This window comes from Mesoplodon densirostris, chromosome 10, assembly GCF_025265405.1.
Source record: "Mesoplodon densirostris isolate mMesDen1 chromosome 10, mMesDen1 primary haplotype, whole genome shotgun sequence".
Taxonomy (NCBI): domain Eukaryota; kingdom Metazoa; phylum Chordata; class Mammalia; order Artiodactyla; family Ziphiidae; genus Mesoplodon; species Mesoplodon densirostris.
The window spans coordinates 57,017,600-57,042,788 of record NC_082670.1 but is presented as its reverse complement, the minus strand read 5'-3'; the positions used below and the strand labels follow the sequence as shown (position 1 = coordinate 57,042,788).

The 25,189-nt window shown below is 48.7% G+C and overlaps 1 protein-coding gene across 5 annotated transcripts in view; it reads right to left on the bottom strand.

Moving 5' to 3' along the window:
• Positions 1-23,369, bottom strand: part of GPD1L (glycerol-3-phosphate dehydrogenase 1 like) — a 71,441-nt gene extending 48,072 nt beyond the window's left edge. For 4 of the 5 annotated variants that reach the window (XM_060109536.1, XM_060109533.1, XM_060109532.1 and 1 more), the window contains exons 1-2: positions 23,085-23,369; positions 7,466-7,643 (exon numbers count right to left, since the gene is read on the bottom strand). In XM_060109536.1, coding sequence (XP_059965519.1) covers positions 7,466-7,643; positions 23,085-23,257 — 351 coding nt within the window. In that variant the 5' untranslated portion in view covers positions 23,258-23,369. Of the gene's footprint in view, positions 1-7,465; positions 7,644-22,287; positions 22,411-23,084 lie in introns of those variants that run through there. The other variant, XM_060109537.1, reaches the window with a different exon arrangement.
• Between the last annotated feature and the right edge of the window lie 1,820 nt (positions 23,370-25,189).

Below are 25,189 nucleotides of genomic sequence, written 5' to 3'. Positions count from 1 at the left end.
TTAAGGTGATGAAATATTCTAAAATTGATTGCAGTGATGGTTGCCCAACTTTGTGAATATACTAAAAGCCACTGAATTGTACACTTTAATGATAAATTGTATGTCTGTGAATCCTATCTCAATAAAGCTGTTTTTAAAAACAGAGCTGGCAAGGCTTAGAAGGCAAAGATGAGGGCTTCCCTGGTGGTGCAGTGGTTGAGAATCTGCCTGCCAATGCAGGGAACATGGGTTAGAGCCCTGGTCCAGGAAGATCCCACATGCTGTGGAACTAAGCCCGTGCACCATAGCTACCTGAGCCTGCGATCTAGAGCCCATGAGCCCCAACTACTGAAGCCCACGCACTGCAACGGGGAGCAGCCCCCATTCCCCGCAACTAAAGAAAGCCCGTGCCCAGCAATGAAGACCCAACACAGCCAAAAATAAATAAATAAATAAATAAACTTGGGGAAAAACAAAAAGAGGACGACAAAGATGACATGCCACGACAACTGTAATTCACAGAAGATGCTGCAATTGTCAATCCTGGAATCACACTGAGGTTGGTTAAAGCTGGACCGAGGCAGAAGAGCTCTCTAGGGCCTCCCTGGTGGCGCAAATGGTTGAGAGTCCGCCTGCCGATGCAGGGGATACGGGTTCGTGCCCCGGTCTGGGAGGATCCCATATGCCGCGGAGCGGCTGGGCCCGTGAGCCATGGCCGCTGAGCCTGCGCGTCCGGAGCCTGCGCGTCCGGAGCCTGTGCTCCACAACGGGGGAGGCCACAACAGTGAGAGGCCCGCATACCGCAAAAAAAAAAAAAAAAAAAAAAAAAAAAAAAAAAAAAAAAAAAAGAAGAGCTCTCTACCTGGGTGACCTCCTCTAAACAAAGGCCCTGGGCAGACAGCCATAACACAGGACCAACAATTTTTATCCTGTAGTGACAGGAAATCAGAAATGTTCTTCCATTCAGGTCTAAGGGGAAATCACAAACCCAGACTGCCTCAGCTTTTAGTGAGAAGTTGATGACATGTGATGTCATTGTTACAGAAGGTTCCCCTGTGGAGGGGTCACATATGAGCACGTGATGACCTGGAGAAGGGTCAGGCGGGCAGCAGTCTGGGGGCACCAAGCAAGGATGACTCACAGTCTCAATCAGCAAAAGTGGCAGACGTCATAGAAAACAATCTGACGTGGATGAAATGCAGCACATCTCTTCTGCTTGAATCCGCAAGACAGAAATGAGTAAAGCCAACTTTTTAGCTCTAGATCCACATTTGCTCTGAGTCAATTAATCTTATGTCTGGCTTTTCATCTTAAAAAATGGTAACAATAATCGGTCTTGGTCTAACACTAGTTGACTTTTTAAATGATCGAATGAGGTATTTGAAAAACTCTGAAATAAACGTAAAATTTTTTTAAAAACCAACAAAAACAAAGCCCTAGCTTTGCAACAGATTCTTAACACTAAACAATTTATGTGAATCATCTCATTTACTCCTCACAGCACCACTAAGGAAACTACTCACAGGGGCCCATCTTACCAAGAGGAGGGGGGCTGCCCAGGCTCACTCAGCAGGCCCGACTCACCACCATGCTTCACCACTGTTCAACTTTTAAAATTACTTATTATGAGACATTTCATACATACAAATTCTAGAATCTAGAAAGCACAAGGAAAAACAAACGATCAAGCACCTGTGTACCTTCTGCCAGCTTAAGAAATAAAACTTTCCAATACCCTGGGTGTCCTCTACCAAGTGCCAGCAAGGATGTGGAAGGATGTGAGTTCTCAAACCCCACTAGGTGTGTGGAGATGGGCACAACTGAAACAGGAGGGAAGGGGGCAGGGCACAACCTTTAAAAGAAGGACACAGCCATTGAGGATACAACAAAAACTGGTCAGAACCAATTAGGCCCAAGATGGCAGAAGATTCAACTTCCGGTAGATCTTGAGCCTCATTAAGCTCTCATTATAATACATTAGCATATGCTAAACAACACACCCACAGGCACCATGACTGAAGGCCCCCCATAAAAGGCCCCAAAGTGGGTGGGGTCCAATTGCTGGAAATTCTCGCCCCTTCTCCAAGACTGTTAGAATACTCCTCCCACTCATTAGCCTATGAAATTAGCCAGCCTGTGAACACTAACAACCCCCGTAACCCCGAGGCCTCTGGCCTTCTGAGATGGCCCACACTCTGTCTGTGGAGTGTGTTTCTCCCTGGGTGCTCTTGCCTTTTGAGACGGACCGCATTCTGTCTATGGAATATGGATCTCTCTAAATAAATCCTCTTCTTACCTATCACTTTGTCTCTCACTGAATTTTTTCCTTCTGAGCTGAGACATAAAGAACCTGAATTTCAGTAGGTCCTGACACCAGGTGTATGACTTTAATTAAAAGACAGTGGGTTCAAGTCCCAATCTGGGTTTCGGTTGGTTCGAGTCCCCACCCGTGGGTTCAAGTCCTAATCTGAGTTGTGCGGTTTCACTATCACACTGGAAACCAGTGGTGCCATCTGGCAGATTACAGGCTGCATCCCTGTGACCCAGCGATGCCATCCCTGGGACAGAGACAAGGCCTTTCCCAGAGGCACTGTCTACAACAGCAAACGACCGGAAACCATGCAAACGTCCAGTCCAGGAAACGGATACACTAATTGTTATGAGCCTACAAGGCTTCAGATATCAACCATCTGGGAGCAGAGAGTTCCTCCCTCATCCACACCTGGGCACCCGGGGAGGTGGGGGGTGGAGTCAGTCATGGGCCAGGCTCTGAGGGACGTGGCTCTTGACTCCCTCCTTCCCCCCTGCTCCCCTGTTCTCTGTGCAGGCAGAGAACCATCTGGCAGATTCACCTCCCCCCACGTTCCCTGAGCACTACGCTAGGAACCTTGGGAGAATGAAACCCCAGAAAGTCAAGGCCACATGCCTGGGGCAGGTGGGGGTACAGAGTGGTCCACACAGAGCGGAAGGAACTCTCTACAGAAGGGAAGGAGTAATCGATCCCGACAGGTATGAGAAGGGAAGCTCGGAGGAATGGTCTGTGCCAAGCATGGTTAGAGATGACCTCAGAGGCCTTCCAGAGCTGCGGGAACAGCGGCGCCTCTACTCTTTCCACCAGACACTTGGGTAACTTAACTGCCCAGCTCAGAACCCTAGGGAACCTTCCTCTCCCCACTTACTGCACCAGGAGTAACTGCAGGGAAACGCTGTCCGGCCCTAGTGCAGTGACACAGGGAAGTCATCAAGTCATCACTGTCTAAAAGGCCATGACTCAGCAGGCTCAGGAACAGGTGTGCCAGCCACCAGCTCTGTGACCTGGGGCAAGTTCATTAACCTCTCTGAGCCCTGGTTTCTTCCCCTATAAAATCAGAATCACCATCACAGTAAGAAAGCTAATAGCACCAACCTAAGAGGGTCACTGAGAACATTAAATGAGACTGTAACCAGACAGGGATGGGGTTCCCTGGAGAAAGAGAACAAGGCATGGCTTTCTTGACAGAAGAGAAGCCATCTTTGGCCTAAGCCACTTTGTGATCTGAGCCACAGTGCTTGCCTTTGAACAGGTCTCAGTAATTAATGATCAAAAGGACAAACTTATCAGGCAAGAGAAGTAACAATAGCAAAGATAATACATCAGTTGTAAAGACTCCCAGTTACACTGGCCTAAAGCACTACCTTAAGCGGTTTGCAGGATTTAAACCCGCCTCGGGTTTAAACACCACCAGATCAACTGGAACCTAAGGAATGATGATGTTGACCATTTCCAACCCTTGTAACTTTCAATCCACTTTAGCTTGGACTCACTCAGTCCACCACCCAAGACCCTTCTTGAGTATGCATGTTCCCTTAGCTTAAAACTTCGCAAATTTTCCCCCTCCCCCTTTCCTTTGACTATAAAATTGTAGCCCACTTAATCCTCAGGGCAGAGCTCCCTCGCCTGACTGCTTGCATCTCATACAAGCGTCCTATATTACTAAATCTACTTCTTGCCAAAAAAAACTTCCCCAATTTTGTTGCTGGGGAGACACTGCTTTAGGAAAGATCCTTGGTGTTCTCCTTACTTGCTCCAAGTAATAAATCCAAGAGGTAAACCCAGTTTTCGGGTAACATGATGATACATGTAAACTACTCTGCACAGGGCTTGACACCAATGAACACTGTAGCCAAAGGCAACTGGAAATCCTCAGTGAGCAAGGTCTTTGCATCTCCAAACTTGCTGGTATTCATCAGCCAAGAAATCTGTCTCCCCTGCTAGGAGTCAGGCAGCCACCTGGGCTGGTTTTCAAACAGACTCTTACAGAAAGCCATCCAGGGGTGAATCTGGAACAGGAATTCATGAATTCCACTCACACAAGCAGCCGGGTCACCATTTTCATTCTCAGGCTCACCTTCTCCTTCCTCTGCAAGTCACTGGAATGAGGCCAGGCAATAACCTAGATTTTTCCTGCTCAGGACTAATAAGCTGGAATTTTAAACTGTCAGTCTTCCCATTTTCTATTTCCTCCAATCTTATTCGGTAATTTAGGTCTTGACCTTGATTTTAATTACAGACCAATAAAACTGGAGGGAAGGGGGCAGGGCACAACCTTTGAAAGAACGACAGAGCCCAAGGACATGACATAAACAGATTAGAACCAAATGGGTCCAAGATGGTGGACAAGTCAACTTCCAACAGACCTTGAGCCTCAGTATATGCTCACTGTAACACATCAGCAAGCTAAATGACACACCTACAAGCGCCATGACAGTTCTAAGGCCAGCCATAAGGATCAAAAAGTGGGTGGTGGCCCAATTCCTGGAAATCCCCACCCCTTCCCAAAATAGCTGGAATACTCCTCCCACTCATTAGCCTATAAAATTACCCACCACTATAAAAACTGACAACCCCCATACCCCGGCGCCTTTCTCACCCTCTGATATGGCCCACACTCTGTGGAGTGTGTTTCTCTCTAAATAAATCCACTTCTGACCTTTCACTTTGTCTCTCACTGAATTCTTTCTGCGATGAGACATCAAGAACCTGAGCTTCATTAAGTCCTGAAACCAGGTGTGTGACCTCAGTTGGAAGACTGTGGGTTTTGGCTGGGTTTGAGTCCCAGCACGTGGGTTCAAGTCCCAATCTGAGGTGCACGGTTTCACCAGTGCATTAGCTGGCCTAGGGATGGACCAAAGTCCATGCGCTTAGAAAGGGTATGTGAAATAAAATTCATATTTTGTGGTAAGACAAGAAAAAGTTAAACAAAATAAATTTTCTCTGCCCTTTGGTCTCCTCTCTCCCCTCTACTGTGCTTTGTGTATCTGCATTACACATGGACCAAACCTTCCCCATCGGCAGAAACACCTGCTCAACCATGAAGAGCAACATTCTTTTAGTATCAAGGAGACAACTCCTTAAACATAACATTCCTTCTTTATCTTGTACAGATTTGGATTGTATGAACTGTCAGTAATTCATTTAACATAAAGCCCTCTGTCTCAAAAAACTTATGTAACTATGCCTTGACTTCTAATGGGCAGAACAGTTCTCAACACTGAGATGCTATTCCCAAGTTATAACCCTCAATTTGGCTCGAATAAAATTTCTACTTCTTTCTTAGACCGACTGATTAATTTTTCGTCAATAGGTATCCAGGGAGTTACCAAGAGACACAAGACAAAGGTAAAATTATTAGTTCTAGCTTTGATGTGGCCACCATTCTGAATGCCAAGAAAGTAGCCTATGATGAGCTGCAATGTGTTCCCCCAAAATTCGTATGTTGAAGTCCTAACTCTAGTACCTCAGAATGCGACTGTATTTGGAGACAGGCTCTTTGTAAAGGTTATTATGTTAAAATGAGGCCACTGGGGTAAGCCCCATTGCAACATGACTGGTGTCTGTCTTAGGACACAGATACACAGAGGGAGGACCACGTGGAGACACAGGAAGAAGAAAAGTCCAGGAGAGGCCTCAGAAGAACCAACCCTACTAACACCTTGATCTTGGGCTTTGTAGGGGAGCAGATTTTGCCACCTCAAAATATGCCTCTTTGGCACATTAATTATTACTATTATTTTTTGTGGTACGCGGGCCTCTCACTGTTGTGGCCTCTCCCGTTGCGGAGCACAGGCTCCGGACGCGCAGGCTCAGCGGCCATGGCTCACGGGTCCAGCTGCTCCGCGGCATGTGGGATCTTCCCGGACCGGTGCACGAACCCGTGTCCCCTGCATCGGCAGGTGGACTCTCAACCACTGTGCCACCAGGGCAGCCCTGGCACATTAATTATCTTAAGGTGGTTGTTTTTTAAGAAACAGCAGACAAGGAAGAAACTGAAAACCAAGTAGGAGTTGTCCTTTTGTAAGAAACATTTACATTCATGAGGGAAATCTCCATTTGTAAGGGGGTCTCCCTCCAAGTACCTGGAAGAGCTGGGAGGACTAAATCTCTAGAAACTCTCAGGAAAGGGGCAGGCACTGACTTAAATCTGCGTAAACACCTTACCCTTGTTTACTGTGCTTTCCCTATCACCTCCCAGAGCTGACTCTCCCCACCTTCAACATTCTCTTTTGTCTTTAGCTGAGGATATTTAAGGTGAGGGCTTCAGCCATTTTGGTGAATGACATAGTTTTCCTGGGTCTCTCCTATGTATACATGTTATTAAACTTTGTTTGACTTTCTCCTGTTAATCTGTCTCATGTCAACTTAATTCTCAGACCAGACAGAAGAACCTAGAGGGTAGAGGAAAATTTCTTCCTCCAGACAACATGAAGCCTCCAGAGCTGTGAGAAAATTAATTTCTGTTGTTTAAGCCACCTAGACTATCGTACTTCGTTATGGTAGCTCTAGCAAACTAACACAAGGCCCATGTTCAGAGTCAGGAAAACCAAAACGGACCAAGCAATGAACCGGGTGGTAGAGAGGAACAGGAGACCAGGGAAGCAGCTTTCCCATCTCCCCACGTCCCAAGTGCTAACTCAACTGAGTGTAACTTTTATTTTTATTTTTTTATTTTTTTTAATTTTTTTTTAATTTTTTTAATTTTTTTTATTTTTTTTTGCGGTATGCGGGCCTCTCACTGCTGTGGCCTCCCCCGCTGCGGAGCACAGGCTCCGGACGCGCAGGCTCCGGACGCGCAGGCTCAGCGGCCATGGCCCACGGGCCCAGCCGCTCCGCGGCATATGGGATCCTCCCAGACCGGGGCACGAACCCGTATCCCCTGCATCGGCAGGCGGACTCTCAACCACTTGCGCCACCAGGGAGGCCCTTATTTTTTTTTTTTTTTTTTTGCGTTATGTGGGCCTCTCACTGTTGTGGCCTCTCCCGCTGCGGAGCACAGGCTCCGGATGCGCAGGCCCAGCGGCCATGGCTCACGGGCCCAGCCGCTCCGCGGCATATGGGATCCTCCCAGACCGGGGCACGAACCCGTATCCCCTGCATCGGCAGGCGGACTCTCAACCACTGCGCCACCAGGGAGGCCCGAGTGTAACTTTTAGAATTAACCAGTCTTACCACGTTTTCTGGCAGCTTGTGTCCAGGGAGATATTTTACATTTTCATGGTCATTATTTATGATGTCTGTCAGTTTTCTCCCATTAACCGTTTCTTCAAAGACCCACATCTTGACTGTGGAGGCAAACTTCTGAAGTTTCTTGACATTATCACCAATTATTTTTGCAACAGCTGAACCCCTGCAAAAGAAACAGTGGAAAAGAAAACAAACTCACTTGGGCAGAAGAGAAAAAGCACTAGATTATATTTCAGGAGACTTGTGTTCTGATTCAAGCACTGAGCTTAGAACTCAGATGTGATGTCGCCTCAGCCGCAAGCTGTTTTTTTGTTTCTTTGGTTGGTTTTTTAATAAATTTATTTATTTATTTGTTTGTTTTTGGCTGCATTGGGTCTTCGTTGCTGCGTGCGGGCTTTCTCCAGTTGTGGCGAGCAGGGGCTACTCTTCGTTGCAGTGCGGGCTTCTCATGGCGGTGACTCCTCTTGTTGCAGAGCACGGGCTCTAGGTGTGCAGGCTTCAGTAGTTGTGGCACGTGGGCTCAGTAGTTGTGGCTCGTTGGCTCTAGAGCACAGACTCAGTAGTTGTGGCACATGGGCTTAGTTGCTCCGTGGCATGTAGAATCTTCCCGGACCAGGGCTCAAACCCGTGTCCCCTGCATTGGCAGGCGGTTTCTTAACCACTGCGCCACCAGGGAAGTCCAAGCTGTTTGAAACTTAGTTGTTTTCACTTGGAAATACCACCCCATGATCAGGAAAGCCCCAGAATTTGCTACAAGGTCAGAAAGCACCACCCCTTGAAACTAGTAAGCACCAACCTATCTTGGAAGAGGGTATCGCAGAAGGAAGAGAAATCCACCTGAAGGATGGCATAAAAATAACACTTCAAGTGTTCATGAAGTCTCCGAAGCAACTAGGCTATGTTTCAAATCCATCAAGGAGATTAATATGCAGCTACCGTAGGATAAGCTGTGTTCTGGTGAACTGCAACAGGCTCCATGTGCAGTCATAAAGGAAAGACAAGACCAAGTGGATTCCAGAAAAGGAGCACAGCAAGGGCATGGGTCCCCCCAGCAGACACCCAGAGGCCTCTAGAAGCTCCCTTTTTTCTGCATCTCTATTCACCAAACCTATTCTGGTCATGAATCCGTCTCCCACAGGCTTTCCCACAGGGGAAGAGAAGATGCTAGTTAAAGCCAGTCCTCTGCACAAGAGCCGTGGGTGTGCGGCTGGTCCCCATGGCAGAGGTGATGATGGTCAGCGAGCGCCTGTGCTCATCTCACAGGTGTGTTGAGTGCACACTGATTGGGCCATGGGTGGGACCTAATCCTGGCTGAACCAATCAAGCTCTTTTATAGGAATCCGAACAGAGAAATAGTTTCTTAGTTAACTTTCCGGGTGTGAAGAGCAAAGGAAAGAATCGTAAAGAGCACCTTGAGAATTCACGTGTCAGGGCGTTCATTATTTTTTCTAACGATTTTTTCTAATGATTCAGACAATTTGTGAAATGGAGTAAGGGGTGATGACAGAAAGGGGGTGGGACCAAGCTGATGCAGAAGAACAGATTGGAGACAGTTATCCTTATGTTTATGTTTGGCTGCACAATAGAATTACCTGGGAGACTGAGTCCCAGGCCACAGCCAAGATCAATGAAATGGGTACCTCTGGAGTGGGATCAGGCATCAGCAGTTATTAAAGCTCCCCGGGACTGACGTGCGGCCAGTTGAGAACAGCTGCTCTGCACAAGGATCTAGAACTTTGGTGCTCTCCTTCCTCACAAAGGAATAGCTGTAAACATCAAAGCTCTGTGGCTTTCCCTGGGAAGTCCTTATCTCTGTCAGCAGGACAGTTTATTAGCTAAATATCCATTAATCCAATTCTCCTCTGACACCCTGCAGAAAAAAGTCCGAGAATCTCCCCACCATCACTATCACTTTTACCCTAATGTTTATCCTAATAACTCACACAAGGTCAAAGAGAGCAAGTGTGATTCTGGGGAACTGAGCAAACCGAGGAGGGGATCTATAAGACACTAGGAATCCATGTCTAGTAAATCAAGTGGGAAAATAAACTAGAACCATGAACCCCCTACCCATGGTCCACAGTCTTACTGGAATACACCTGTTTCTCCCTTTACAGCCGCCTCCTGTGGAAGCCAAGCATTTGCAACCAGAGGCAAACCTACTGTGTTTCTGCTGAAAAGTTAGTTAAGAATTGGAACTATTGGGACTTCCCTGGTGGCCCAGTGGGTAAGACTCCATGCTCCCAGTGCAGGGGGCCCAGGTTTGATTCCCGGTCGGGAAACTAGATCCCACGTGCATGCTGCAACTAAGAGTCTGCATGCTGCAACTAAGACCCGGCACAGCCTAAATAAATAAATTAAAAAAAAAAAAAAAAAAAAAAGAGTTGGAACTATTAAGAATTAAGCCCACCAGGGCTTCCCTGATGGCGCACTGGTTAAGAATCCGCCTGCCAGTGCAGGGGACACGTGTTCGAGCCCTGGTCCGGGAAGATCCCACATGCCGCGCAGCAACTAAGCCCATGCGCCACAACTACTGAGCCTGCGCTCTACGGCCCGTGAGCCACAGCTACTGAGCCCGCGTGCCGCAACTACTGAAGCCCACGCACCTAGAGCCTGTGCTCTGCAACAAGAGAAGCCACCGCAATGAGAAGGCCACGCCCCGCAACGAAGAGTAGCCCCCGCTCACTGCAACTAGAGAAAGCCTGCGCGTGGCAACAAAGACCCAATGCGGCCACAAATAAATAAATAAATAAATTTATTAAAAAAAAGAAAGAACTAAGCCCACCATACCTTGTTCTTTGGTGTTCAAATGGGGCTTAGAAGAGCAAAACAAAAATAAGGGAAACTCCAGTTGCATTTTTTACTCATGGGAGGTCAGCAGGACCTCACTTTACCTCCTCCCAGGTTTCATCAAGGACCTCATTCAGTCATTCATTCACGCATTTATCTCAGTTATCAAAAATGTCCTGAGCACCTACTGCACATAATGCCTTGGGCTAGATGCTGGTGATATAAAAGGCACAGATCTCAAAAGCTTCCCACCCACTTGAGAGATGAACAAGGTAAAAGGAATTCACAATCCTGTGTGTGATAAGAGGTGAAAGGGAATGAGGGACACTGTGATTAGAAGGTTAAATTGCGAGGGACTTTTAACATAAAGGACTCAGATGTAACCCAGGTAATCCATGGGAAGGCTAGCCTGCCCAGCGTTCAGCTGAGGGAACCAAGGTGGACAGACCTGGCTGGGGTCCCGGGAGAAGACATGGGAACGGTGCTGAGGAAGACCATACCTCTGCAGAGAAGCAAAAAGGGCTTCATTCACCAGGGATGGGAAAAGCAGGCAAAGCAGAGCTTCCAGCCAACACTCAGCTAATCACAGACACGTGAGGGAGCCGGGCCAAGCCAAGAACTAACCAGCTGATCCAGAGATGCACAAGCAACAATGTGTGCTTGTTATTTTCAGCGTGTGCTTGTTATTTTCAGCAGTGGTAGCTAAGGGATGCATGAGACTCAGCAACGCTGAGGTAACTCCAGGTAATTCTGGGCCAAGCTACTGGATCTGCCACTCATGGATGGGGGAGGGGAGGGAAGGGAAGGGAAGAGATGGACGCGGGGAAGAAGCATGAAATTCAATTCAAGAATGAATCCAGGGAGGGACTTCTCTGGTGGCGCAGTGGTTAAGAATCCTCCTGCCAATGCAGGGGATACGGGTTCGAGCCCTGGTCCGGGAAGATCCCACATGCTGTGGAGCAGCTAAGGCCATGCACCACAACTACTGAGCCTGTGCTCTACAGCCCGTGCACCACAACTACTGAGACTATGCTCTAGAGCCCGTGTGCCACAACTAGTGAAGTTCGCACACCTAGAGCCCATGTTCTGCAACGAGAAGCCACCGCAATGAGAAGCCCGTGCACCACAACGAAGAGTAGCCCCTGCTCACCGCAACTAGAGAAAGCCCCCGTGCAGCAACGAAGACCCAACGCAGCCAAAAATAAATTAATTTTAAAAAAAATGAATCCAGGGAGATGAACAAAAAGATTCTAATGCCTATAAGGCCTAGTCTTGTTCTTTCTATATAACTTATACAATAATATATTTTTTTGGAGATCAGAAATGAAAACACTTTAATTTGTTCTGTTTTAATCTCTTTCAGTACCATCTCCATTTGAACCAAGTATTTTCTTTGCTGTCCACCTTTTCTGTGTTGTTTATAAAACCTCAAAAGTATATAATTCACCTCAACATAATAAAGGCTATATATTCTATACGACAAGCCCATAGCTAACATAGTACTGAATATTCTTACCACCAAAAATGGGGAGATGGGGGCAGGAGGAAACTCTTGGAGGTGATGGATGTTTATTACCTTGATTGTGGTGATGGTTTCATGGGCATATCCCTATCTCCAAACCCATCAAATATTAAGTATGTCTGAGTTTTCTGTGTTTCAATTACACCTGAATAAAGTTGTTTTTAAGTATAATCCATACCCAAAACTCCTCTGTGGCTCTGAAATGGTACTAAATGTGTTTGTCACATATGTGTAAGAAGAGGATCAAATAGCAAAGGGAGTGTTTTGGAAGAACCCGTGTGTTTTGAAGGCAACTACATAAAATCCACATATAAGTGAAAACCCTGCCCTAAAAAGATGCCTGGCCTACAGAGGACCAGTCTAAAAATATGCACAGATATATTAGAACTGAGCCTAAAATCAAATAAAAATACTGCGTCCAGTCCAGTCCATGGAGGCACTTTGTGTGTGGCTCAGCCATGGTCGGGGCTGGGGTCCCATGGCCACGGTGGTGGCGTCTCCTTGTTTCAGGGGCTGTCCTGTAACTGTTCCAGCCCGGTCAGGCACAGATAGTTAACACGGCTGGGTCAAGGACACAAGCAGCCATCGCTCCACCTGGCAGCTCGTCCAGCTACTAAAGGCCAGGTCTGCAATGAGTCCGGTTTTCCCCCAAGTGAGGAGTGGGGGCCAGAGGTAGCCCCAATGGCTGAGCGCTTGCCCACACGCCCCCCCACCACACACACAGCACCAAGTGACAATGACGCATGTGTGCCCTTTTCAACTCTCCTGGCCTCCCTGAGAGAGCGCCGAATGTCTCATGTGAGTGTTGCGGTGTTTCCCAGCTCCCCAGCCTGTGTGAATTTCCCTTCTTCCCAAAGTATGAGGCGGCCTCCACTCAGAGCCTTGGCAGGGACCAGTATCTGGCAAGGATTTTATAATACTGTTTTGTTTCCATTCTACTGGTGGCTGCTGTTACCTTCTACTTGCAGTCTTTGGAGTGGTGATATAAAGTTTTCTTTTAAAGTCAACTTTTAAAGAAAGTCTATGTGAATAAGCAGAACAAAAGCGACCAGGGCAGTTTAAAGGAGGTGTAATTCCATCTAAACCTCCACCTGGCAGATTAAGACATGACACAGGAGGCTCAGTCACTCTGACCTTGGGTTACTCAACCAGGTAGTGCCAGAACTGGGAGGGGGACTCAGGACGACTGACGGCCAGTCCTGGGTCTTTACTCCGGGGTATAATATCACATTTCCCATGGAATCATGAATTATCTTACCACAACAGGTCTTGGGCCTCAAAGTACAGACTAGTTTGCACCCTCAGCAATATTATGCCAACAAATTTTTTTTTTTTTTTTTTGCGGTACGCGGGCCTCTCACTGTTGTGGTCTCTCCCGTTGTGGAGCACAGGCTCCGGACGCACAGGCTCAGCGGCCATGGCTCACGGGCCCAGCCGCTCCGCGGCATGTGGGGTCTTCCCGGACCGGGGCACGAACCCGTGTCCCCTGCATCGGCAGGCGGACTCTCAACCACTGCGCCACCAGGGAAGCCCAACCAACAAAATTTAAAAGGGACTTGGGGTGGGAAATCACGACCCAGTGCCAGCTGGGTACACACCGGGTATTTGACACAAGAGCTCATTTCATCTTTCCAGCAGCCACGTTATCCCCACTTTACAGATGAAGAAGTAGAGGCTCAGAGAGAATGAATAAGTCACCCGGTCACACTGTCCACGTAGAGCCAGCAGTTCTGGCCCAGATCTGTTTCCAAAGCCCACACTTTCTACTAATTCCTGTTTGCTGAGGGGTAGAGTAGAATCATTTGTTGAGAATACACATTAAGCACCTATGCCATGTAGACACTGTGCCGGGCACAGAGGACACAGGGGATAAAGCTGGTAAGTCTAAGGTTGGGGTGGGGGAGAATTCGAGCCAGAGGGAAGGGCCCGTGGAGCAAAGGTGCAGGAACAGGGCGGGGCATGGAGACTGTCCTCTGCTTTTACTCAGAGTCCACACCTGGTGGGAGGTGGAGGAAGGGGGGAGGGGAGAGGTTATGAGCAGCAGCGGGAGAGAGGGAGAGGAGGCTGAGAAAGGAGCAGAGGGAAAGGGAAGGGGAGAGGGAAGGATGGGGCAAGAGGCAGAGGGTAGGGGTTTGCTGACTACCAGGTGTCAGGCACTGTTTGTTTGCTTTTTGTTTTTGATTGACACGTAATTGACAAATAACATTGTATAAACTGAAAGGGTATAACCCCTTGGTCTGATACATTTATGTATTGCAATCTGATTACCACGAGAGTACTGTTTTCAATACCTTACCCACATTATCTGTTTTAAGCCCTAGCAACCCTCTGAGACAGGGACTATCACGATCCCCATTTTTCAAGTGAAGACACTGAACTCCCGGGATCACACTGGTGGTCAGTGGAAGAGGAGAGATCCGCAGCCCAGGCCATGTCTTCACCACTCTGCTCTCCCTCCCTGGGTCCCAGCTGGACAGACACTCACCTGCTGGAGGTCCTAACCTCCACTGGCAACACCCCCCTTCACCCAACCCCTTGGCATTCACTCACCTCTTCCTCTCTAAAAAGATGTGACATTTTAATCAACCAAGGAACAGGATGCCTATCAAGTCAGGTTGACAATTCCCAGAACTGCACGGGGTGCAGAAGCTTACTGGCACAGAAAGGACCCCACAGACCATCCCTCTTTTAACAAGGAGGAAACTCTCTAGGGAGAACAAACAAAGGTTCAGCTAGGTTCTCCCCATCCCATGCCCAGGGCTGATCCTACATGTGGATCCAAGGGAAGAGGGTGATCAGCTTTGGTTTAAATAACATCTACTTTCTTATTCATAAAAGCAATACATGAAAGACAAAAAAAAAATTATAATCTTACCACCCAGGGAGAACAACTGTTAACATTTTGTGTAATTCTTTGCAGTTAAAGGGCTTTTAAAGTACAATCAAATGCCAGAGTATTAGATGCAAATGTGAAAAATAAAGTATTTTAAAAATAGATTCAACGTGGTGAATGTTTATTTGATCTCTGGATAGGGAAGCTTTCTAAGTTTAAAATCAAAGATGGCAACCACAGAGGAAAAAAGATCAATGTGAACAACTTCACATAGAGAAAAAAAGGAGGGGGAGAAGCAGATGAAAAAGTCTTTCTGGGCTTCCCTGGTGGTGCAGTGGTTGAGAATCTGCCTGCTAATGCAGGGGACACAGGTTCGAGCCCTGGTCTGCGAAGATCCCACATGCTGCGGAGCAACTAGGCCCGTGAGCCACAACTACTGAGCCTGCACGTCTGGAGCCTGTGCTCTGAAACAGGAGAGGCCGTGATAGTGAGAGGCCCGCGCACTGCGATGAAGAGTGGCCCCCGCTTGCCACAACCAGAGAAAGCCCTCGCAGAGAAATGAAGACCAACACAGCCAAAAACAAACAAACAAACAAATAAGTAAATAAAAGCCAAGCATTTGGGGGGAAAAAAAAAGTCTTTCTGTCTATCAAAATCCAAACTGCAGAGGAAAAGCCTCAAAGAGAATGTTACATTTAACAAAAAACAGGATGCAAAATTGTATATGCCATATGATCATATGCATCACATGCAATTAACAAAATATCGCCTCACACCTGTTCGTGTGGCTACTATATTAAAACAAAAGAAAAACAAGTGCTAGAATGTGCAGAAATTGGAACCCTTGTGCTCTGCTGGTGGGAATATAAAATGGTGTAACTGCTATGGAAAACAATACAGTGGTTCCTCAAAAACCTAAAAATAGAATTACCATATGATCCAGCAATTCCCCTTCTGGGCATATGCCCAAAAGATTTGAAAGCAGAATCTTAAAGAGATATTTGTACACCAATGTTCATAGCAGAATTAGTCACAACAGCCAAAAGGTGGAAGCAACCCAGTGTCCACTGATGGACTGAACAGATAAACAAAAGCTGGTATATTCATACTATGGACTATCATTCAGCCTTAAAAAGGAAAGAAATTTTGGCACATGCTACAAAAGAAGTGAACCTTGAGGACATTATACTAAGTGAAATAAGCCAGTTACAAAAAAGACAATTACTGTATGATTCCACTTATGTGAGGAATTTATATGAACTCTCTCTTGAAGTTGGAATCCAGCCACGACATGGAGAAGCCCAAGCTCGCCTGCTGCAGAAAGACAGACGCGTGGCCGGTCGCCCCCATTAGCCTGGCCAAAGCCCGCCCACTGTGAAAGGGGGCATCGAGGACCAAGAGCCCCAGCCCACTAAACACCTGACCGCTGCCTTATGAGCGAGCCCAGGTGAGACCAGCAGAAGACTCTCCCCGCTTAGTCCAAATTGCTGACCCCCAGAATCAGGAGCTAATCAATGATTGCTGTTTGAAGCCATTAAGTTTCAGGGGAGATAGTGGGGCAGCAACAGATAATCAATGAAGTTCCTAGCACCCAACTGTGGAAGGAACTGAGCCCCAAAGTAGAATGATGGCAAAGTGCCACTAGGATCACCTTAAAGGAGCAGGGGGACTTCTGGCTTAGTCCCTGACGTCATCAAGCCTGGGAATTAGGGATGAGGGGAAGAAGAAAGACCTGGATGGTTGACGACCCCAGACACAACTTCCCACCAGCAAGGACTGAGAGGCTTGGAGATACTACTTGGCCTGCCACAGGGAAGACTTAGGGGACATGTGACTCTTCTATCCAATGGGACATGTTTTAGAAAAGAGTGGGCTCGGCCTTCTCTGGTGGTGCAGTGGTTAAGAATCCACCTGCCAACGCAGGGGACACGGGTTCGAGCCCTGGTCCGGGAAGATGCCACATGCCATGGAGGGACTGAGCCCGTGCACCACAACTACTGAGCCTGCGTTCTAGAGCCCGCGAGCCACAGCTACTGAAGCCCACGTACCTGGAGCCCGTGCTCCACAACAAGAGAAGCCACCGCAATGAGAGGCCCGCCACTGCAGCGAAGAGTGGTCCCCACTCGCCGCAACTGGAGAAAGCCTCCAAACAGCAACAAAGACCCAACGCAGCCGGAAAAAAAAAAAAAAGAGTAGGCTCGCCTCAGCACTGCTCACAGACTAATGGGTAGAAGCTGGAGGTGACAGATTCTCCTCTCAAATATAAGACTTTTCTAATAATTAATTTACTAGATTAGTTTTAAGATCAGGTGCCTTAAAAACAGTAAACTATGATCATGTCACGTCTACAAGAAATGGGATGCCTCCTTTGGAGGGAAACTGAACAGGATGATTTTTTTTTTTGGCCACACTGCAAGGCATGCAGGATCTTAGTTCCCCAACCAGGGATCGAACCTGTGCCGCAAGCAGTGAAAGTGCAGAGTCCTACCCACTGGATTGCCAGGGAAGTCTCTCCAGGATGATTTTTAAGACCTCATTTCAATTTGATTTTTCTTAAGTGGAATATTGTTATACTAGACTTTTTTGGGAGGGTAAGCTACTCAATATTTTTGTGATGATGGGATTTGTTCTCAGGTAAAAGTATGCTTCTCATTAAAAATAATAAGAATTTATAGAAACACGGACACTGGAGTTAGAAAGATCTGGGTTTCAACTCCACCTTATTAACCACTGACCTTGAAAAGTTTTCTAATCTCAGTTTTGTCATCTAAAATAGGAATAATAGGGCTTCCCTGGTGGCGCAGTGGTTGAGAGCCCGCCAGCCAATGCAGGGGACATGGGTTTGTGCCCCGGTCTGGGAGGATCCCACATGCCGCGGAGCGGCTGGGCCCGTGAGCCATGGCCGCTGAGCCTGCACGTCTGGAGCCTGTGCTCCGCAACGGGAGAGGCCACAACAGTGAGAGGCCCGCGTATCGCAAAAAAAAAACAACAAAACAAAACAAAAAAAATGAAACAGGAATAACAGTACTACCGCACAGACTTGTTATGAGATTTAAATGAAACAACACACATCCCAGACACAGAAAATGACCCTAAGTGGTAACTGTTATGATTATCCCCCATAAGGGAGGGGAGGAAGTGAAGAATGATGAAAGAGGTGAAAGAGGGCTAAGATATGAAAATCAGACTCATCCCCAATATAGCTGTGATGTATACACTGCACAACAACAGAAACAGGTGTGCAGACCAGCCTGGCAGGTGTCCTCAGCTTGGCTCCTAAGGGAAATGGGTCTCCTCCCAGGTCAGCCCGAACCGCCACTACCTCTCCCTCCAGCTTCCACAGTAGAGGTGTGTCAGCGCCGTCTGTGGACCAGGAAGGGGTCGTTTTGACCTCAGAGGAGCTAACACGCAGATGCCTAAACTGTTTCGAGCTCTCCACGTGGGGGTACAGCAAGAATCATCACAGGCACTGAGCAGCACAGTCGAAAACGATGACACTGGGGGATAAAGAGCTGCCAGGCTGCATTCAGATGCTTCCAACAGGACAAAAAGGGTCAGCCACACGTCCAGTTTCACTCATCGGTGCAAAGTAGGCCAAAGCTCTCCCTGACTTTCAGTCCCAGGAGTCAAGCTGTGGTGAAAACAAGGGCAAAAGATAACTCCCGGAAACACCTCCCGCTCTTTTACCTTCTCCCTTCCTCTGCCTCTATTCCTTAGCATTTTGTGATTGGCATTGGTAAAAGTACACTTCTCACTGAAAATGCTAAGAATTTATATGGACATTGGAGTTAGAAGGATCTGGGTTTCAATTCCACCTTATTAACCGCTGACCTTGAAAAGGTGTTTTGTGATGGCTCTGGTCAAGGATGATGGAACTAACCCAGACAGCATTTTTTCATTAGCTGCCAACTACTGAGTGCTAGTCACTTTGCACTCTCTCAGATCATCTCATTTCATCCTCACCATGATCCTAGACAGCAGGTACCCATGTCAGGAGCAATGATTCTTGGAGGGAAGCAGTTTGCTCAAGGACCTAGAACTTGATGGGACCAGAAACCCGGGGGGTGGGAATCCCGAGTGCCTCCTTCCACCGCTGCCTGACCCGGCCTCCCAAGGAGGTGTGGGGTGTTTCTGGACTTAAGACTGCAAATACAACCCTGAGGTTTTAGTTCTAGAACTGCATCTTGTACTGTGTCTGGGTGCCCTTCCCAAGGTTCTGGTGAAGGAACTTTGTTTCATCTTTGGAGGAACCTAAGAAGCTTTTGTTTTTTCCTTTCTGTTGCTATTGTGAGTCACCAGGACCAAGAAAAGCCACGTCGGTTAGGAAGCACCTCCCTGCATCCCCACAGGGGGCAGCACAACAGGGCTCAGCTGGATGCAAGAGGCCCCTTTGGCCTCCTCTCTCCCACCGTCTAGAGGAAAAGAGGTGAGGGAGGGCGGGACAGGCCCATCAGTCTTCAGGTATCTGCATAGCAATTGATGATTATTTACATTGGGGGACGCACCAATGTGAGCTTTAGAGTCACCTTTTAGCTATAGATGTAACATCATTATTTCCATAAGCATTCTGAGCTGCTTCAAGGTCCCAAATGTAGGGACTTCCCTGGTCGCAGTGGTTAAGAATCCGCCTGCCAATGCAGGGGACACGGGTACGATCCCTGGTGCGGGATGATCCCACATGCCGTGGAGCAACTAAGCTTGTATGCCACAGCTACTGAGCCTGCGCTCTAGAGCCCGTGAGCCACAACTACTGAAGCCCATGAGCCACAGCTACTGAAGCCCACGTGCCTAGAACGCGTGCTCCACAACGAGAGAAGCCACCACAAGAAGCCCACGCACCGCAACAAAGAGTAGCCCCTGCTCTCTGCAACCAAACAAAGCCCGGGCACAGCAACAAAGACCCAACACAGCAAATAAATAAATAAATAAATATCTTAAAAAAAAAAAAAGTCCCAAATGTAAACAATGCTTAAGCAATTTCCTATTCCTGAGCATCTGGAAGGGTCCGTCTTTTGGTAACCTGTTTCAAAATCAGCAGAAGGCTAAAATCCCTTAGGGAAAAATCTGTTCCACCCTCAGGGAATATGATTCAGCAAGTCTAGCTTCAGTGCGAAGTCTGATGCAAGTTGTCTTTGGACCACATTTTAAGAAACATTACTAAAAACACTATTTAAAATGTCTACTCTCGGGACTTCCTTGGCAGTCCAGTTAAGATTAAGATTAAGATTAAGGTTAAGATTCCGTGCTTCCACTGCAGGGGACACGGGTTCGATTCCTGATTGGGGAACTAAGATCTCACATGCCACATGAGAACAAAAAAAAAAAATTCAGAACAAAAACAAAAATCTAAAACGTCTAATCTTGTGACAGATATTTCATTCTACTTTGTATTTCTTTTGAATTTATCTTCCAAATCCTCTTCTATCTGTGGCCTGAAGGAAGGGATGGTGTCCACTTGTGTCCCTATCCCTGGAAAAACCACCGTATCTGCATGGAGCAGACAGTCAAATGTCTTTGACCAGAGCTGAACACTCAGTGGGCCCCTGGGCAGCCTCTCTGTGTCCTTTTCTGTTCCTAAGTTCCTGAATCTCTCTGGGGAGGTCGTAAGCCTCTCTCTAGGACTAGCATGGCTCTGCACCCAGGGCAGCGACAAGGAAGCCAACGACTGTTCCGGTCTGATCCCATCATTAACGGAAACGGCAGCCAGCCCAGACCATCGGCACATTTCTCAATTGCTCTGATCCAGTGTCACTAGCCAAGTTCTACTCCATTTCCTTGGGCTGGAGTGAGCCAAGAAGAAGTCAAGTACATCAGAGAGAAGCTGCGGGAAGCCGGGGGCATGGGGCCAGCAGGGGGAGGGGGGACGGGGGGGCAGGGCCGCAGGAGGGTCACTTCACAACTCTTGTTTCAGGCCCAAATCTGGCGTAGCCCAGCCATGCCACTTTTCCTGCACCTTGCAAAGGACGAAAAGGTGCTGTCGTCTGTGGTCCTGTGGCCTCTTACAGAAGAGGAAACTAATGTTAAAGAACACACGCTGAATGGGCGCGTTTTCAGTCTCAGGGCCCACAGGGCAGCTGACATTTCACTCAAGTGACCTTGGGATCAGAACTGGCAAAGTCCATCTGAAAGTCCATACGAAGCTCTGCAGTGGGTAGGTACAAACTCCATTACATGTGGGACAGAACATTCTGTTGTTGGTTGAAAAAAGAAGTTTACAGAAAAGTGCATAATATCCTAGTATTTGCAGGGCAGAGAGATAAAAGAATATATGTAAATATTCGCTTGCATCTGATAGAATTCTTCCGGAAAGAACAGAAGAAACTGGTAACACTGGTTTTCTTCCAGGAGATACCTTGGGAGACAAGTGTGGATGGGAGATGTTTCACTGTTTTTTTTGTGGGGTTTTTGGTACCTTTTAAACAATGTGAATTATTGCCAAATCATATACAATTACATTTTCACATTAAAAAGTTAGTTTTTAGACATTCATTTAGTATTTACTTAGCATATGCCTGACACTAGGTAGATGCTGTTCTCAAGAGCTGGGAGGGGAGGAGTGGAAACAGATAATCAAATAAATCATCACCTTGCAATGACAGATGTCAGCAACAGAGGCACAGGGAGAGGCCCCTCACCTTGCTGGGATGGAAAAGTGGAGAATCAGATAAGGTTTCCTGAAAGAAGTACTTTCTGGACCAAGTCTTAAAGACGGAGACCTAGTAACTAGTACCAATTGCTGCAGGACTCCTAGAAGCCTGAACTGTGATGAGTGTCCCGCCACCAAAAAACAGAAGGACTTTAAGGACATCACTCTGAACTATTCTATACTAGTCCCTCGGATGTGGGAAAAATAGGGCGCAGCTGTGGAAAAAAGATTGAAAATATCAGATGCTATACCATATTCTGCCTCCTCTCCCCCAGTCCACTTTCCTCTACAGTAACCCAAACACACCAAATAATCCCACTGTGTACGTTTCAGAAAGGTAACTAAAAGAGCTGACATTTAAAGTGCTTAAAAGAACGCCTGGCACAAAGTGCTTTATAAACGCTAAAGTCAAATAAAGCCTATCGGAGAAGCAAAGCTGCGCGAACATCCCCCCAAAGGAGAATTCCCAAAGTCCCTGAGCTACTGGGGGAGCCCGGCCTGTAGGAACTTGGATTTTCTTCCCGATACTTTATTAAGACACTAGACTTCGCAGAAGCCGGAGCGGGACCCGCACTTGGAAGGGCAGAGCCGGCCCCGCCCTCGACCTGGATAGCAGGCGCCCTTCAGTCCCCTCTGCCTCGGTTTCCTCGATTCGGAAACCCCAGCAAGAACGCTCGAGCCTCCTCCAACTCGACCCAGGCGATGTGCCCAGGAGAAATGAAGAACGCCCTGAGGATGTTGCGCAAACCCCCCGGGCGTGGCGAGCAGGTGGCCTCCGTGCGCCCGCCGCGCAGTGCCGTGAGCGCAGACAGGTGCCCGCCGGTGCGCCTTCCCCTCTCTCCGCGCCGCCCCCACGAGCACACGGGCCCAGGGCCTCCCCGCCCAGTGCCTCGGCGCGGCCTCCCCGGACGCGCGGTGCCCGGTGCCCACGCCGCGGCGGGGACGCGCACCCTCGGACGTCCGGCAGAGGGGCTTCCCGCAGGCGGAGCCCGCGCCGCCGGCCCGCCGCCGCTCACCAGTTCCCCGAGCCCACGATGCACACTTTCAGGGGCGCCGCTGCCATGGCCAGGCCGGAACGCAGCAGACCGGCGCGCGCCTCCCCGACCGGCCGCCCGCCTTCGCCCGCTCCGCCTCCGCCTCCTCCCGCTCGGCCTGAACCAGCTGATGCTCGCGGCAGCCCCGCCCCTCCCGCCTCTCGGCCAATGGCCGCTACCACCCCGGCCCAAGCGCACAGGGCTACAGCTGACAGCCGGGAGGACCCGCCCCCCCCACTCCCGAGAACCACCGCGCACGCCCGGGCCCTGCTGGCCTCCCGGCCCCGCTCCGGCACCGCCCAGCCCTGCCCGAGGCCTGTCGGGACTTGTAGTTCGCGCCCCCTGGATCGACGCTCCCGCCGCGCCCCTTGCGTCCCCGGGCGGTTGCGCCCTGACTCGCGCTCCGGGCTCCGGGGGCTGCACTAGCCTTCCCGCGGAGCAGTCCTGACCCGGCTGGCGCGGGTGCCCCCCACTCTGACCCTCTCGGGAAGAGCTGCCGGGGGCTGCACTAGCCTCCCCGCGGAGCAGTCCTGACCCGGCTGGCCCGGGTGCCCCCCACTCCGACCCTCTCGGGAAGGGCTGCCGGGGCTGCAATTTGGAGCCGAGAGAGAATCCGGGATTGACTCTAAAGTCAACCAGGCTTGGTCCAGAGCTCGAAGTGGCCACCCCATCCTCTTCAGCTTCCGCCTCCCTTGTGGAAACAAGAAACCACCTGGCACCGCCGAACTTCGCGGTGGCCGTGTATCTTCTGAGGCCTTCGGGACTTGGCCGGACAGTACCTGCGCACTAGGGAGGGGGAGAGCTGGACGCGGGCGGCGTCGCCCTCACCCACTGGCTTGGCAGGACTGGCCTCCTCATGGTCTTCGCCCCAGGACACCAGGAGGTTTGCGGTTCTGAGACCACGCTTCCCTCCTTCCTGAGAAACAGGACGTTGTGTATCCATTCTGAGCATCACTTTCCACCAGGCGCCGCGCTGGACCCTGAGGAGGAGGACAAAGCGGTGTGAACCAGGGTTTCTGAAACTCCGCTGCAGCTCTGAGTCTTCGGAGCTTTTCAAAATCCCCACGCCCAGTCAGCACCCCAGACCAATTGCATCAGAATCTCCCGGAATGGGATACAAAACATTCAAATTTTTTAAAGTTCAAGGGGTGATTGCAAAAGGACTCAAGATTGAGAACCAGAGAACTAAAATATCAGTGGAGACTGGCTGAGGAAACAAATACTCTAGTACCTAGAAAAATACTAGGCTTATTAGTTTGATGCCCAGAGGATTAACTGTTATTTTTGTTTTCACTTCTACACTGTATGAAAAATTTATCTCTGTTACTTATGACACTTAGGCAAGGAACTACTTAGAATGAGTGAGACAGAACATGCCCTCCACGCCTCACTGGTGGCGAGTTCTCAGTTATTTGCCAGGAAAGATACCAAAGCGGGAATGATGTGAAAGATGGACTATCCAAGCTTTATTCATTTTTTTCCCTTTGCCACTTGTGTTACCAAACAGATTTGTCTAATTAAGTAATGAACTCATGTACTTGAGGAGTCAACATACTTTGCCAAGATTCACACCAACGGATCGGCTCATTTTTAGCCTTTGCCTAAAAGATTTATTCCTTATATGGACGCTCCCATTCGGCAATGCTGCAGCTGCACCTGCATGAAAATGAACTGCCTGGATGTTCTGTGGACCCATTCTGCACAACATCATACAGGGTTTATCAATCACCGGAGATGCATAACACATTGTGCCAGGATGGACATAGTGAGTAGTCATTTATTTTCTAGACTGGCTACAAAGATCATGCAAAATTACATGTATCAACAGGGATATATACATACATAGTATAACTGTAAGGGAAAAGAAGGGAAGGAAACACAAAGTACAGATTGTGGTTTTAGTGGAGAGGAAGGTTGGTTATGCTTTACATTTTTACATATATTATAAACATTTTTGTGTATTGATTTAATGAAGGTCGTGGGGGAGGGGAGAAGCTCCAGGACAGAGGAGTGAGACAATCCAGTGCTGAGATGGCTGGTCCTCTGCCAGTCCCCCTCCTGGTCAGCTAAGATGGCAGGGCTGCCGAGGTTGGCCTTCTGTGGCTCACCCAGAAGAGGGTTAAACAACCTGGAGGACCACAAGTTAGCCCGTCTCACTGGACGTGTGAACCCTTGAGGGACCTGGAGAAGTCCCAGGGTGTATACGATTCGGTGCGTGGAGACAGCCAGCACCTGACAACATAACTGGGGTACGCATGTATCTTGGTAAAAACTCACCAGGCAGCTAGGAGAAGCCAGGCAGCCCTTTAGAAACTCAGCCTAGCAATCTCCTTAACCAGGTCACTGAGTTCATGCAGCACACTTCTGATTTTCTGCATTACAGGAGGCACAGCAACACTATTCCAAACTTTCCTATATAACTGGAGTCTCCTTTACTCTCTTGGCTCCAGCTAAGATTTTCCTTCGTTCTCTTAAGCCCTCACCACCAGCCTCCTACCCTGTCCCTAACACCCTCCCAGGGCCTTTCGACTCCTGCCTGCTACCCGGCCCCAAAGCCAATGCTGCATGTCAGGTAGCAGCAACACTCCACTTGCAGGGCTCAACATCCGCCTGGTTACTTCTTGTTGCTTAACAAAGCATCCCAAAGTTAGCTCTCCAAGCAACCACATTCATTTCTTTAGCTTCAGAATCAGAGGGGAAGTCTCTCTCCACATGGGGTGCACGGTCAAAGGGGGCTGGAGGATCCACTTCCAAGCTGGCTCATTCGCATGCTGGCAAGTCGGTGCCCACTGCTGGCTGGTGGGCTGCAGGCCTGAGTGTTCTCCACGTGGGTGGGCCTCCCCAAAGGCTGCTTCCCCTCGTACCTGCATCCTACCAGCAAACA